Genomic DNA, 15836 nt, shown 5'->3' with positions numbered 1-15836 from the left:
AGACTGGGCATCCAAGTGGCAGATGAAATTTAATGTGGACAAATGCAAAGTGATGCATATTGGGAAGAATAACTTGAATCACAGTTACCGGATGCCAGGATCCACCTTGGGTAGGGTTAGCGCCAATAAAAGGATCTGGGTGTCATTGTAGACAATACGATGAAAACCTTCTGCCCAATGTGTGGCATCAGCCAAAAAAGCAAACAGGATGCTAGGAATTATTAAAAAAAGGGATGGTTAACAAGACTAAGAATGTTATAATGCCCATGTCTCGCTCATCTGGAGTATTGTGTTCAATTCTGGTCTCTTATCTCAAGAAGGATATAGTGGTGCTAGAAAAGATTCAAAGAAGAGCGACCAAGATGGTAGAGGGGATGGAACTCCTCTCATATGAGGAAAGACTAAAATGGTTAGGACTCTTCAGCTTGGAAAAGAGTCGGCTGAGGGGAGAGATATGATTGAAGTCTACAAAATCATGAGTGGAGTAGAACGGGTATAAGTGGATCGATTTTTCATTCCGTCAAGACTAGGGGACACTCGATGAAGTTACAGGGAAATACTTTTAAAACCAATAGTAGGAAATTTTTTTTCATTCCGAGAATAGTTAAGCTCTGGAACGCATTGCCAGAGGTTGTGGTAAGAGTGGATAGCGTAGCTGGTTTTAAGAAAAGTTTGGACAATTTTCTGAAGGAAAAGTCCATAGTCTGTTATTGAGAAAGACATGGGGGAAGCCACTGCATATCCTGGATAGGTAGCATGGAATATTGCTACTCCTTGGGTTTTGGCCAGGTACTAGTGATCTTGATTGGTCATCATAAGAACGGGTTACTGGGCTTGATGAACCATTGTTCTGACCCAGTAAGGCTATTCTTATGTTCTTCTCCAGATTGCTTTAAGCCAGCCATGTAAATTGAGTGAATCATTACCTTACCTTCTTCAGCCTTCTCCGCTGGATTTCCTGTAAAATTGAAAACTAGGGACCTCATAGTTCTATGAATGCTACCTACCCCATGATTTGACTTCAGAAGAAAGCTGATATAGGAGGAGGGGTAAGAACAAAAGAATAGTCTTACTGGGTTAGACCAATGGTCTATCAAGCCCAGTAGCCCATTTTCACGGTAGTAGCAAGTCCTGCTGTTTACTTCCTCTGCTGGCTAGAGGGGATAACATGGGGACAGAGGGAGCCAGATCAGGGCTTTGCTGCTGGCAACGACAGCTTTGATCTGCCATCATTTTTATGCACAGGAAAACTTCTGTTGCACACCTAATGTTCCTCTGTTGTATAGCATCATTTCTGTTGAAAACCTTTGATCTTGATTGTGGCCAGCAGATTCCACCTGGGCCTGTAAATCATGCTTTTGTCTACAGAGCATGCTTGGTTGCCTGGAAATCAGATCCTAGCATAACTGCTGAGCTTTTGAGCCAGTCCTTTAGTAAAAGATAATAATGGTCAAAGGAGACCAATGAGATATTCAGGAAAGGGGATTTTTCTCATTCCTATCTTTTTCTACAAGTTGTTTTTATTTTTTTTAATTTCATTTCTGTGTTTGACCTCCGGCTGTGTTTGAGCATGTCACCACATGAAGGAGAAGAGAGGCTATACTGTTGGTACCAGTATGAACATAAGGGCAGTTCCTTCATGCAAGTTTACAGGGAAATTCTCCTGTAATATTAAATAGCTGGATGTGTCCTTATATCGGCCCCATTCTGGCTGATAGAGAAGAGGAGGACATGTCAGTAATTCAGCTTTGCTTTGGACACCAGATATTTTCCTGCTCGCTTCTAATTTGACCTTTATTGAATGCTCTTTTTATGTAATAGAACTACCAGCCATTGAAGCTCTTGACAAAGGCATAGATGTTGAAACACTGTCAGTGTTAAGTCTTCGAATCCTCGCAGTGCTACTATCAATAATGTGAACTTTGAATTGTATACCTGTGGCTGAATTATTGACATCTCCTCCTCACGACTCCTTTGTTGTACCTTGATTGTCTCGTTGAGGCCTCCTTTGGCTCCCTTTTTGGTGAAAGAGAAGGGGAGTTATGATGGGTTTGAAAAATAGTTATGGAGTGTTTTCTTTAAGGTTACCCTCTTTTCCTTATCCTTTAACGGGGGAGGTAATTTTATAAAGGCTTTTATTTCTTATGTATATGTATATACCTTTGTGGTTATAAGAGGCCTCTTAAAAATATTACCTCCAGCATTCAAGAACATGCTGAGATCTGTGGGTATTTATATAGGATCAGAGTGTAGTCATATTTATGGGTGGATAAAATGCTTGCGTATGCATACACTTCAGTCATATACATTTGCACCAGCTCTCAAATTGGTGTAAACATATGCAGTCACACCATAGCCATGATTTTAGCTGATTTTGTGCTGGTATTTTATAAAGATCCATAGACTTAAAATAGGCATATACTCTAAAAACAAAAAAGAAAGTTTTCCGTGCAAAGGCATAGGGCAGATTAAAGCTGTAAAACTTCTGTTTTTGTGTTTGTTTTTTTTCTAGCCCAACATATGAAATATAAGGGTGACTGGCTATTTGCCATTGTAACGTAATGTTTGACTAAAAATAATACTGTAATAAATGGAAGATATTAGTAAATGTTCAGTGTTGGGTAAACCTTTTTCATATTGTTACTTGTTTCTTTTAATTTTCACCTTCTCCCTTTTCCAGGACTATGTATTTGATATGTGGATTTTTTTTCCCCTTTATTTCTCTGCCAGGTGGTAGAATCGTGTCCTCCAAGCCTTTTGCACCTCTGAATTTTAGAATAAATAGTCGAAACTTGAGCGGTAAGATTCCATCTTAACACCATTTTTTCATTGCGTAAGTGTAGCATGTGATAAAATTCTCCAGGAGCATTAGTGTAAACAATTATTCTGATACACTGCAGAATTAGAGACAGACTTAATGCTAAATCTTTAATTGTGGTTTGTAGACAGTAAGCACTTTGAAGTAAGATAAACATAGATCCTGTAAGATGGATCTAGAAACAAGTTACACATCTCATGGCTACCTGTAATATGCTAATGTTAGAAGGCCTGTATGAAAAATGCAATAAATTGGCATAGTGTAGACACTGTAACATCACTGTACCAGAATTATTTATTTTATAATGTTTAAAACTAAACGGTTTGCATAATTTACATACATAATTTTAAAACAAAAACATGATAGAATAAATATGCAAACAATCCTCAGAAATCATAACTTTACCATAATAATACCATAGCTTTTGCATAACAAAGATGAATAGTTCATCAACTCTGCCAGAGAGGAAAATTATTGGCTAGAGCACTGTTCTTCAACCGCCGGTCCGCAGGAAATTTCTGCTGGTCCACGCAGGGCCGGCAAGATTAAAGTGACCATAGGTCCAGTTTTCAGACCTCCTGTCCCGTTGTCCCTACACACAGCTTCGGGATAGCGGGACAGGCAATCATTTCCTATCCCTACCTGTCGTGTGCAAAAAAAAAAAATGCCTTTCTCCTTCCTTTCCCTGGGTCGGCTGCTATCTTACCGCCCTGCTGCTGCTGCTAAAGCCGACAGGAAGTCTTCTTTCCGACGTCAAATCTGACGTCGGAGAGGACGTTCTGGGCCAGCCAATCATTTACTTTCAACCTGGCAGGCTATCACGACAGATCATTGAGTTCTTTCCATTGTAGTACAGGGTTACTTTCTCAATTTCCCTCCCAAGGTCAGTGGCGTACCAGGGGGGGGGGCAGTCCGCCCCGGGTGCATGCTCCAAGGGGGTGCACAGCCGGCCAGATCCGGAACCTCCCGCGCTGCTGCAAACGGCACCTCAGCGCGGCTGCCGTACTTAGAGCAGAGTCGGCAGCTGCACTGAAGTGAACGAAGGTCCCGCAATGACTGCGCCGTCTACCGCCTCTGTTCCGGAAGAGGTAAGTGACGTGGGGGGTGTGGACCGGCAGCCACAGTCATCGCGGGATCTTGCCGCAACTAACTGCGTCTGCCGGCCCAGCCCCATCTAATGTCACTTACCTCTTCCATCCAGAGCAGAAGCAGTCATCGCGGGACCTTTGGGATGGAGAAAGAAAGGAGCATAGTAGGGTGGTGAAAAGAGGTCAGAGTGGCATGGAAGGGTGTGGAGGGTGAGAAAGGGAGTCAGGGTGGTATGGAATTATGCTGAAGGGTGACAAAGGGGGTCAGGGTGATATGGAATCATGATGAAGGGTGACAAAGGGGGTCAGGGTGGTATGGAATCATGGTGAAGGGTGAGAAAGGGGGTCAGGGTGGTATGGAAGCGTGGTGGAGAGAAAGGGGCAGATGCTGATGGGATTGCAGGGAAAGAGACAAGGGGGAAGGATACTGCATGGGATTGGGTTGGAGGGAGAGAAAGGGTGCAGATGCTGATGGAAGTGGGGGGAAGGGAGAGGAGAGAGTGAAATGCCAGACCATGTGGGTGTTGGAGAGGAAAGGGAAAAAGAGGAGAGGAGAGATGACAGACCATTCGAGGAGGGAAGGGAGGAAGATGGATGGCAGACTAATGGGGGTGAAGGGAGAAATGGAAGGAGGATACATAAAGTTTCTAGAACGGGAATAGAAAGAGAGAAGATGCCATATAGAAGGGGCAGAGAGAGAGAGGGTAGACAGTGGATGAAAGGAAGAGAGTGACAAAAAGATGAGGAAAGCAGAAACCAGAGAAGACAAGATAGAAAAAAAAATTATATTTATTTATTTATTTTTTGCTTTAAGTGAGATGCATCGCTGTTTCTGTGATGTTGCATTGTATGCAGAGTCCAGCTTCTTGGTGCTTCAGTTTAACCTTTGTCTACGTATTTTTATTCTATCTCCCCATTTACAAAACTGTGGAGATGATGCGGTATATAAACTTAAGGTTTAGATTAGATTAGAGCGTTTTTTGTTTTTTTTTTTAGTCAAGGTTTGTTTATTAGTATTTTATAAAATACAGAACAAGGAAGGTACATACACATGAAGTGAACAACATTAGATATGCTCAACGTTAAACAGGTAGCTTTCTAAGCAGTTCAGTATAGTGGGCGCAATTAAACAATTAACCATATCAATCGTCCAAACAAATCGTATATAACAAGATTGGATGTCCATCCATGTGTGTGCAAGCATGAGAACAGTGGAAAAGAATGTAGTGACAAGGGGCGGAGGGAAGGAAGAGGAGTAAGAAGTGAGAAATAGAAAAGTATGTGTGGATGGTGTGAATGGTGGAAGCGAGTAGCTGTCCTATTGGTGAGAAGTGGTATGCAAATAGGACCTCAATAAGGACCATTTCAAATGAAATTTCAGAGATTTGTTGGAAGATTTGGCCAAATAAGCTTCAGTTCAGTAAATAAGACATACCAGGTTCCACCATTGAGAACAAGAGGCTTGAGACAAGTCCTTCCAGCATGTAAGAAGAACTTTCAAGGCTAGGGATAGCAACAAGTCAAATAGAAAAGCATCTGAGTCAGAGATTAGGGTGGAAACAGAAAAGGATTTCAGCAGTAACATTTGATATGTCAAAGGGATATTTATGTGGAAGATGGAACAGACAGTATCCCAAAGGGTGGTCCAAAATGAGGAAATAGCTGGACAGGAGAAGAGAAGATGCTTTAGAGAGCCCACCTCGGAGTGGCAAGTCCAACATTGATTAGAATAAGCGGGATTAATCTTATGGGATTTGAGGGGAGTCCAGGGCGCTCTATGAAGTAGGAAGACCATATGTTGGAGATTCGAGGCTAAACGAGATGTATGAAAAGTGGAAAAATAGATGTGAGACCAAGCTTCTTCGGATATGGGGGTACCCAAGTCATTCTCCCATGAGGATTGTAATTGAGTTAGGGGGTCAGGGAGGAACGATTTAAGTAATTTGTAAAAGTGTGAGGCAGAGTGACCTAGGGATAGAAATTGGTGTGAGAGAGTAAATAGAGAAGGAGCAGTAGTGTGTAAGATCGGATATAAACCTGATTTTTTGAGTGAGGATCGAAGTTGAAGCCATCTATAAAAGTGGGAAGCATTGACAGAGAAGGAACTCATTAGCTCGTGGAACGTGAGTAAGGTCCCATTTGGGTGACATAAGGATCCAATGTCCCAGATACCTAGATGAAACCAGGAGGGCCATGATATATGCTTCTTATCTATTAAAAGCAGTTTATTATGCCAAATAGGGCAAAGTGAGGATTGAATCCAGGGGATATCAAGTCGTGCGTCAAGATCAGCGAGAACTTTGTGGGTCGTAGATATGATGGGATGATTGAGATGGTTGGGTATGTTCCTAGTGCCCATCAAGCGTAAAAGAGGGAAAGGGCTCATAACAGAGGATTCAAGTCTTAACCAGTTGGGTATGTCCGAAGATAGAGGGGAGGAAAGCCACTCAGCACCCTGTCTCAGTATAAAGGCCTTATGGTAGCAGTAAAGATCTGGGAAGTTAACACCACCCTGTTGAGTAGAAGCTTTCAGTTTTTGAAGTGAGATCCTATGAGGTTTATCATTCCACAGGAAATGAGACATTTTTGATTCCAGATGTTTGTATGTAGACGGTGGAAACAATAATGGGAACATGTTGAAAATATAAGTAATTTTAGGGACCACCATCATTTTTAAGGTATCCAATCGACCCCACCATGAGAGATGTAGGGGTGACCATTTAGAGAGAGTGGTGGTTAATTGTGTAAATAGTTTAGAGGAGATTAGTTGCATGGATGATCGTAGATCTCTATCAAAAGGCAAACCTAAGTATTTAATTCCAGTGGAGACCCATGTAAAGGGCTGAGAGGAGACATTGAAAGGGATACACGAATCATTAAGAGGCATAATTTCCATTTTGTCCCAGTTGATTTTGTATCCCGAGATTAGAGAAAAGGAGGAGATCAAGCGTATTAGGGAAGTTAAGGAAGGTTCTGGGTCGGAGAGATATAATAGGACGTCGTCAGCATAAGCGGAGATTTTGAATTCGATGTTGGATATAGATATTCCCTTGATATCTAAGGATTGCCTAATAGCTACAAGAAGGGGTTCTAAGGCCAAATTAAACAATAAAGGGGACATGGGGCATCCCTGCCTTGTGCCTCTGTGTAGTGTAAAGGGGGAGGAGGCAGTATCATTAACAATTAGCCTAGCAGTAGGGTTATTGTAGAGAAGGGAGATCATGTGGATAAACATAGGAGGTAATCCAAATGCAGAAAGAACAGCAAATAAATATTTCCATTCCACCCTGTCGAACGCCTTCTCGGCATCAAGAGAAACGAGAATGGTTGGCTCGGAGTTCGACGAGGTGGAATGGAGCATATGACATAACAATCTGGTATTATCTGCCCCATATCGACCCTTCATAAAACCAACTTGGTCCCTGTGAATCAGAGCAGGCATAACTTTCTCTAGTCGAAACACTAATATTTTAGTAAAGATTTTATAGTCCAGGTTGAGTAGGGAAATAGGACGATAGTTCTTAACAAGCTGGGGGTCTCTGTCCGGTTTGGGCAGAACAATAATGTTGGCTTCAAGAAATCGGTGAAGGTTAGCTGAGGTGGACATCAGACCTTGATAGTATGATAGTAGATGTGGTGACAGGAAGGAGGAGAACGACTTAAAGAATTCGGAAGTCAAACCATCAGGACCGGGAGTCTTAGCAGAGGGCATGGAGGAGATGGCATGAAGAATTTCTTCTGAAGATAATGGCTGTTGTAAGGGTCGTTGTTGAAGAGCTGATAGAGTGGGTAATTTGAGAGAGCGAAGAAAGTCCGATATGGAGTTATCATCAGAGGAAGACTCAGAGGAGTAGAGTTCATTGTAGAAAACGCGGAATTCCTCAAGGATATCTTGGGTAGAGGTGCGCAGGAGACCGTTAGAGGATTTGATGTGAGAGATCCTTTGTTTGGAGCGCCGTCCTTTGAGGTAATTAGCAAGGAGATGGCCCGATTTATTAGAAGAAGAATAGTAAGTAGCAGATCTTCTAAATATGGATGCTGAGGCCATAGAGCTGAAGATTTCATTGTACTGGAACTTTAGCGATTGCAGCGTTTTGTATAGGGAAGGATCATGACGATGATAAAGCTGTGTCTCGTAAATATGAATGTCCGATTCCAATTGGTTCAAAGTAGATTTGCGTTGTTTGAGTTGATAGGCTGAGTAGCTGATGACTTCCCCTCTAAGCCAGGCTTTATAGGATTCCCAAACAATGGAAAAGTCCGATACTGAAGAAGTATTTGTGTCGAAAAAAGCTTGCGATTCAGTCCTGATGTGAGAGAGGAAGGTCTCGTCTTGCAAGAGAAAATTGTTGAGGCGCCAGTGACGAGAAGTAGGATAAGCAGACCATTGAATAGTACAGGATACAGCTGCATGATCCGAGATAGTGATGTCATGTATTTTTGCAGAAGAAACTAGACTCATCAGGTCTTTAGAGCCCAATATATAATCAATCCTTGAGTGAGATTTATGAGATGCGGAATAAAAGGTATAGTCCCTAGTAGTAGGATGTAGAATTCTCCAAAAGTCAATCCATCCATATGAATCCATTAATCGGCGAAGTGCAGAGCGGACTCCCAGTTTAGCTGGGCGGCAGGTGGAGGATCTGTCAATGAAGGGGTCGATGGGGAAATTGAAATCCCCTGCAAATATAGTGTGGGAAGACAGTGAAGTTGTGCTGATCGTATGAAATGATTGAAAGAATGCGGAGTCATCAGCGTTGGGGGCGTAGATGTTGAAGAGATTCAGAGGTTGACCTGCTATAGAGCCCTCAACATAAGACCATCTGCCAGCAGGATCATATTTATGGGAGGATAGCTGGAAATTTAGAGATCCTTTCAAGAGGGTAATAACACCATTTTTCTTTCCTTGAGCCGGAGCAGAAAAGCAATGCTGGACCCAGCCACCAGACATCTTCTGTGCCTCTTCGGAGGAGAGGTGAGTTTCTTGGAGCATGCAAATATCAGCATTGAAGTGTTTGAGGTAGTGCAGGATTTTCTTCCTCTTAATTGGGTTATTTAACCCTTTAACATTCAGAGATATAATATTGAGTTTAGCCATGTGTAAAAAAGGACCTGAGTGTAGACCAGAGCAGGCTGAGAGCGGTCAAAGTCAATAAATGCAGAAAAGGAGAGAGGTATCCACACCAATGAGCCAAGTGAGGGAGAAAGTGTAAGGGGAAATTGACGGACTCATGTTTGCAATGATCTAATATGATAAAACAAACAAAGCACAAGAAATGGGGTCGCATGCTGTTAAGAGGAGCTCAGTGAACCGCTCCATCGCTCGCCCCTGGGGAAACCATGAAAAGAATAAGATTCAGCCCTTTCAGAGCCTGCGCATACGGAGAAAGGCATAACTTAAGAGTCAAGACATAGCTCCCACTGAGTCATCAAGGTATTTTTGGAGGTCCGTTGGAGAGTCAAAATTTTTAGTGGTGTTATGGTAGGTTATACGCATCCTGGCGGGGTAATAGAGCCCATATTGTGCTCCAATGCTCTTAAGCTGAGGTCGCATGGATAGGAAGGCCTTTCTTTTTTGAGCAGTGGCTTTGGAGACGTCAGGGACAAAAAGGATCCTTTTACCATCCACTGAAGGACTCTGAGCAGATTTTGCAGCTTGTAATATTTGAAGGGCTTGCGGGTACCGTAGTAGCTTGAAAACAATGGGACGTGGAGGTTTAGAGAGTGATGGAGGACCCGAGGGGACCCTGTGCGCTCTTTCAATTTCCAATGGGGGAGAGAAATGGAGGTTAAGGATGTCAGGAATAAAAGAATGTAGAAATTGGAGCATATCTTTCCCTTCTTTGGATTCAGGTAGACCTATGAGGCGCACATTGCTCCGGCGCATACGATTAGATAAATCCTCCATATCAGATTGAAGAACAGTGAGTTTTTGCAGGTCGCGGTTAATGTCCCTGTACTGGGAATCATGGGCCGCCAAGCGTTCTTCCACGAGTTCTAAGCGGGCATTATGTTGTTTTAGCTGCACAACTATAGTGCTCATTTCAGATTTGATATCTGCGGTTGCGGCCAAATTCTCTTGCATAAGTTCGCGCAGGACTTGCAAATCACGCGCGATCGAGCCTCCGCTATCGGCGGTGTCAGAGGTCAGGGCCTTACCGGGAGATGGCGGCTCATGCTTGGACCGTTTGGGAGCTGGGTGCGTCGTGGCTGAGCTCGTAGTGAGAGCGGAGTCGGTCTTACCAGATTTGCTGGCCATTTCCGAAAGCACAGGTAGCGATTTGCAGCTTGAACGTACACTTTTTCGGGCTGAAAAATGTTAAACAGGCGAGGCTGCGGCGGAGACGAAGCACTAAGCGGCCATCTTATTTTGCAGGCACGTGACGCCCCCAGAGCGTTTTTTAGTGTTGGCATCTGAGCTGTTACCAGTGTGGCTAAAAACCACACTACAGTTTTGTAAAAGGGGGAGGAGTTAGTTTGTGATTACATACTAGGCGAAGGTGTTTTCTGTGTTCTGTGTGTTCGAAAAGACATGGTTTTCTGTTAGGATTGACTGTGTAGGATTGATCTGTACTAGTTTGGCTTGTTTAGTTTTACAATGGGTTTATTGATGTACTGCTCACTGCAGTATGTAAGATGCTGCCTTTTCCTAGATATTCATGTGTGGCATGTGGATGGTTACTAAAAATCATGTTTTTCATATAGATGGGGGGGGGGGTGTCAAAAAATGATGGGCCCCGGGTATCACATATACTAGGTATGCCACTGCCCAAGGTAACTCCCTCTCAACCTCCTCCACCTCCTGTGATTCCTCATCAGCACATTCCGCAATTTGCGGCAGAAGTCACTATTCTACTAAACAACAATGCCATCAAGTCAACAAATCAGGGATTTTACTCCCGTTTCTTCCTCATTCCCAAGAAGACGCAAGGTCTATGACCCATTTTAGACTTCAGACCTCTAAATGCCTGCCTCAAAAGAGAAAAATTTCAGATGATATCTCTACCAACTATCCTACATATTTTGAAACAATACGATTGGCCAGCTTCCCTAGACCTCAAAGATGCCTATACCCACATTCCAATTCATCCTTCTCACTCGCACTTCCTGCAGTTCAAATTCCTGACTTTCAACCGTTCTTTAGCACCAAGAATTTTCACGAAGTGCCTGGCTGTAATAGCAGCACATCTGCAAAAACAACATCATATGGTCTTTCCTTACTTGGACGATTGGCTCCTGGTGACACATTCCGAAGACCAGTTGTTTCTAACCATCCAGGCCACAGTTCAAACCCTTCACTCTCTAGGATTCATCATCAATCATCAAAAGCCCAATCTACTTCCAACTCGCTCCCTTATGTTCATCGGAGCACTCCTGAATATAGAACATGCAAGAGCCTATCTTCTTCCAGAAAGACATCGGACCATCATTACCCTAACAGAGTACTTCAGGCAGGTTTCAACCATGCCAGCTCGAACCATCTTACGACTTCTAGGACACATGACAGCTTCTTTATCCTTAGTACCAAATGCGAGGCTGCACATGAGACCGCTGCAGTGGCACCTCAGATTGCATTGGAATCAATGTCATCATTCCCTTGCCAGAATGATTCCGCTTCCAAAGCACATTCAATAATTCCTCCTATGGTGAATTCACTCCCATTCTTTGAAGGAGGGTTGTCCTTTCCAGCCTCTTCCTCCATCCATCACGATAACAACAGATGCTTCCACATTCGACATTCCACATCTCGACCAGTGGTGCACTCAAGGGCACTGTTCGAGTGAACAAAAGCTACATATCAACCACCGGAACTCCGGGCAGTATTCTATGCTCTTCGGGCCTTCCATCAGTGGCTTCCCAACAAACAAGTTCTGATTCAAACGGACAATCAAGTCACAATGTTCTATGAACAAGCAGGAAGGTTCAGGATCTCTCCCTCTCTGCAGAGAAGCTTTTTGTCTATGGACTTATGCTCTCTCTATAGGGGTCCATCTGCAAGTGGTCTATATTCCGGGAGAACACAACATCCTTGCAAAGGAAACTCGACCCATACGAGTGGCCCCTCGACCCTGCCATTTTACATCAGTCATTCCTTCTTTGGGGAACTCCAACAGTGGATCTCTTTGCTTCGCAAGACAATGCCATATGCACAGTCTTTTGCTCTCTAAGTCCAACTTCTCGAGCAATAGCAAGTGATGCTTTCTCCATACATTGGGGCAACAACCTTCTCTATGCTTTTCCTCCGTTTCCTTTAATATCCAAGGTGCGTCAGAAAGTTGCTATGGACAGGGCTCACATTATTCTCATTGCACCTCATTGGCCCCGTCAAATTTGTTATCCATTCCTCCTGGACCTTCTGGATGCTCCCCCAATTCCTCTCGGAGACTATCCGTCTCTGCTATCTCAACAGCAGGGCCAGTTACTTCACCCCAACCTTCGCAGTCTCAGCTTGACAGCTTGGAAATTGAAAGCTCAGTCCTAGACAGTTTCCTACTTACGTAGCAAGTGAAAATTGTTCTTCTAGCAGGAAGACGTCCTTCTACCCAGGGCTGTGGAGTCGGTAGGTAAATACTCCGACTCCTCAGTTTTTTGTACTTCTGACTCCGACTCCTCAATTTTTTGTACTTCTGCCCGGGGTTAGATTGTCACATTGCAACCTCTTGGTGACATTGAAGGGGTGAGAAAGAAGGTTCTCCAGCTCTTTTGTTTGTGTCCACTGGCTTTCAGTTAATGCAAGATTTTCATTGTCCATTTCTTCTATGAAGTCTTTAAGTTCAAGCAAACGCTTCACCATTAAATAAGTGCTTCCCCAGCGAGTTGTTTGATCCAAGATGGCTCCTTTTCCTGCACATCTTTTCAAAATTGCATCTGTTTTCGGGGCCCTGGCTGCAACAGTTACTTGCCATAATTTGCCAATTAGTGTAGCTGCATGGCAATCTTTTAATCCATCTCTTATGGCAAGTTGTAATGTATGAATAGCACATCGCATATGATGAATAGTAGAAATCTTCAATGCTTCTTCAATAAAGTTGTCTAAAAAAATGTCAGCATTCTCTTCAGTTTCTAAGCTTTCTCCAATACTTGCAGAGCTGTCTTCCTCTAACTCTAATATCTGTTTGTTACCTTCTTCATCTGCGTTCATCTTCTCAATTGTGCTCAACATATTAGAAGCGTTATCTGTCACAACACATAAAATCTGTTCCTCTTTAATTTCAAAATCTTCTAGAACACCCTCCACTAACTTCTGAAGGTAATCACTGGTGTGATGTGCCTGAGTGTCCTTTAATCCGAGGGTCCGTGTTATTGTTTTGTTATTTTCATCCACAAATTTAACATTAATAGCAAAATAATTGACTCTGTGACGTGTGCATGCATCCATTTTAAGGAAGACAAAACGTCCTTTCAGAACTTTCTGTAGTTCTTCCTTTTTATATTTTGCCTCCTCAATTGTAAGTTTCCTTATACTTTCTATTTCCAGAGAAACACCAAGTTTTTCTGCCATTTCTCCATTTAGGCCTAAAAAGGCTGTCTGTGAAAAGAAGGATAGTGGTACACTATTCTTTACTACTATTTCAATAATGTGTTGTTTGAATTTTTCTGGTGTCATCCTTATGGTAACTTTGTCAGATATAAAGAATTTTCTTATTTGCGATTGTTCTCCAGTAGATTTCTTAACGTTTTTTGTCACAGAAGTAGATGCAATGTTTTCATTGCTATCTTTCTCATTCAAGGCTTCTAACACTTTGGGATGAAAACGCTGTAAGTGTCTTTTTAAATTTGATGCTCTTGTAGGTGCATTTTTATCAGGCCCACCGAAACTGCTAATTTTTGCATCACATTGTTTTTCACCATCATAATCTTTTCTAATACATTGGCACACGTAATGTTTTCCATCACTTGATAATGCAAAGTGCTCATAACAGTAGACTTTGTCGTGTTTGTTGTTTGCAGTCTTTTTGCCATTGTTTAGGATACTTTTTTCCCCAATCTAAATTTAGTCGGAGTTGGTGCATTGTTTGGCAGGTACCCGAAATTGACTCCGACTCCACAGCACTGCTTCTACCAGGAAATATCATTCTAAATGGAAACGGTTTTCCATCTGGTCTGAAAATCACCATCACAATCCTCTCAACTGTCTAACGGAACACATTTTGTCGTATCTCCTGCATTTGTCAGTCTGGTCTTAAATCTAACTCAGTTTGATACCATTTGGCAGCAATCTCAGATTTTCATATTCCTGTGGATGGTAAGCCTCTTTCACATCATCCCCTCATCTCTAGATTTCTCCAAGGTCTTCACAATCTCAAACCTCTCATCTGTGATCCTCCTCCAGCGTGGGACCTGAATTTGGTGTTAGATATCTTGATGCATGTCCTATTTGAACCTTTGGGTTCTGCTTCACTTTCTTTTCTTACTTGGAAAACAGTTTTTCTCACAGCTCTAACTTCTGCCAGAAGAGTCAGTGAACTACAAGCATTAGTTATCTTCAATTTTCCCCTTCTAAAGTACAACTCAGAATTCATCCAAAATTTCTTCCGAACGTTGCAACAGATTTTCATCTCAACCAAACTATAACCTTACCAACGTTTTTCCCTCCTCTGCATTCTTCCAGTCTGAGTATTGTCCATTTACCCCCACCCTGTTTCCTATGCTCCAGCCAGTTTTTAATCCACGTGAGTATTTCACCTTCGATTCCATGGCTCGCAATTTTCCGAAGTAGTCGTTCATGCGAAACCTTGCCGAACGCCTTCTGAAAGTCCAGATATACAATGTCGACCGGGTTGCCCTTGTCTATCTGCCTGTTTACTCCCTCGAAGAAGTGCAGCAAGTTTGTCAAACAAGATCTGCCTTTGCTGAAACCATGCGGACTGGTTCTCATCGGACCGTATCCATCAAGGTGATCAATGATGCGGTCCTTTATCAGCACCTCTACCATCTTTCCCAGTACCGAGACCAGACTCACCGGTCTGTAGTTTCCTGGGTCTCCCCTCGAACCTTGAAGATCGACGTAACCTTTGCCACCTTCCAGTCCTCCGGAATCTTTCCCGTTTTGATTGACAGATTGGCTATTAGTTGAAGCAGTTCAGCTATGGTCCCTTTCAGTTCCTTGATGACCCTTGGATGAATGCCATCCGTTCCCGGGGATTTATCGCTCTTAAGCCTATCAATCTGCCTGCATACCTCTTCTAGACTGACTGTTAACCCTGTCAGTTTCCTGTTTTCACTTCCAGCATACAGCCTGAGGGGTTCCGGTATGCTGTGAATATCCTCTTCAGTAAATACAGATGCAAAAAATGTGTTCAGTCTATCGGCGATTGCTTTGTCCTCCTTTAGTGCTCCCTTTATTCCTTGGTCATCCAACGGTCCCACTGCTTCCTTTGCGGGTCGTTTCCCTTTAATATATCAAAGAATGGCTTGAAGTTTTTTGCCTCCTTGGTTATTTTTTCCTCATAGTCTCGTTTGGCCCCTTTTACCGCCTTATGGCACCTGCGTTGATGTTGTTTGTGCTTATTCCAGTTTTCATCCGTTTTTGATCTTTTCCATTCCTTAAACGAGGTTTTTTTGGTCTCTGATCCCTTCCTTAACCTCTACAGTGAGCCACGCCGATTCTTTATTCTTTTTCCTCTTTGATCTCTTGTTGATACGTGGTATATATAGATTTTGCGTCTCGTTGACTGTATCCTTAAAAAGAGACCAAGCTTGCTCCAGCTCCTTTACAGTGTTTATCCTCTTCTTAATCTTCTTCCCCACCATGCATCTCATCCCTTCGTAATTCCCTTTTCGGAAGTTTAGTGCCGTGGCTATCGTTCTGGACCGATGTTTTGCCCCTATTTCCAGGTTGAAGCGGATCATATTGTGATCGCTGTTTCCCAGCGTCCCTTCTACTTCTACATCCTGTGCCAGTCCTTGCAGCCCATTTAGAATTAAGT

The 15836-nt window shown here is 42.9% G+C and overlaps 1 protein-coding gene across 3 annotated transcripts in view; it reads left to right on the top strand.

Annotated features, from left to right (window-relative positions):
* DOT1L (DOT1 like histone lysine methyltransferase) overlaps positions 1 to 15836 on the top strand; it is a 604393-nt gene that overhangs the window by 291799 nt on the left and 296758 nt on the right. For all 3 annotated transcript variants that reach the window (XM_033954025.1, XM_033954026.1, XM_033954024.1), the window contains exon 10: positions 2731 to 2799. In XM_033954025.1, coding sequence (XP_033809916.1) covers positions 2731 to 2799 — 69 coding nt within the window. The remainder of the gene's footprint in view (positions 1 to 2730; positions 2800 to 15836) is intronic.

Source organism: Geotrypetes seraphini, chromosome 8 (genome assembly GCF_902459505.1).
Source record: "Geotrypetes seraphini chromosome 8, aGeoSer1.1, whole genome shotgun sequence".
NCBI lineage: Eukaryota > Metazoa > Chordata > Amphibia > Gymnophiona > Dermophiidae > Geotrypetes > Geotrypetes seraphini.
The sequence above is the reverse complement of the archived record's forward strand: the minus strand, read 5'-3'. Positions and strand labels throughout refer to the sequence as shown.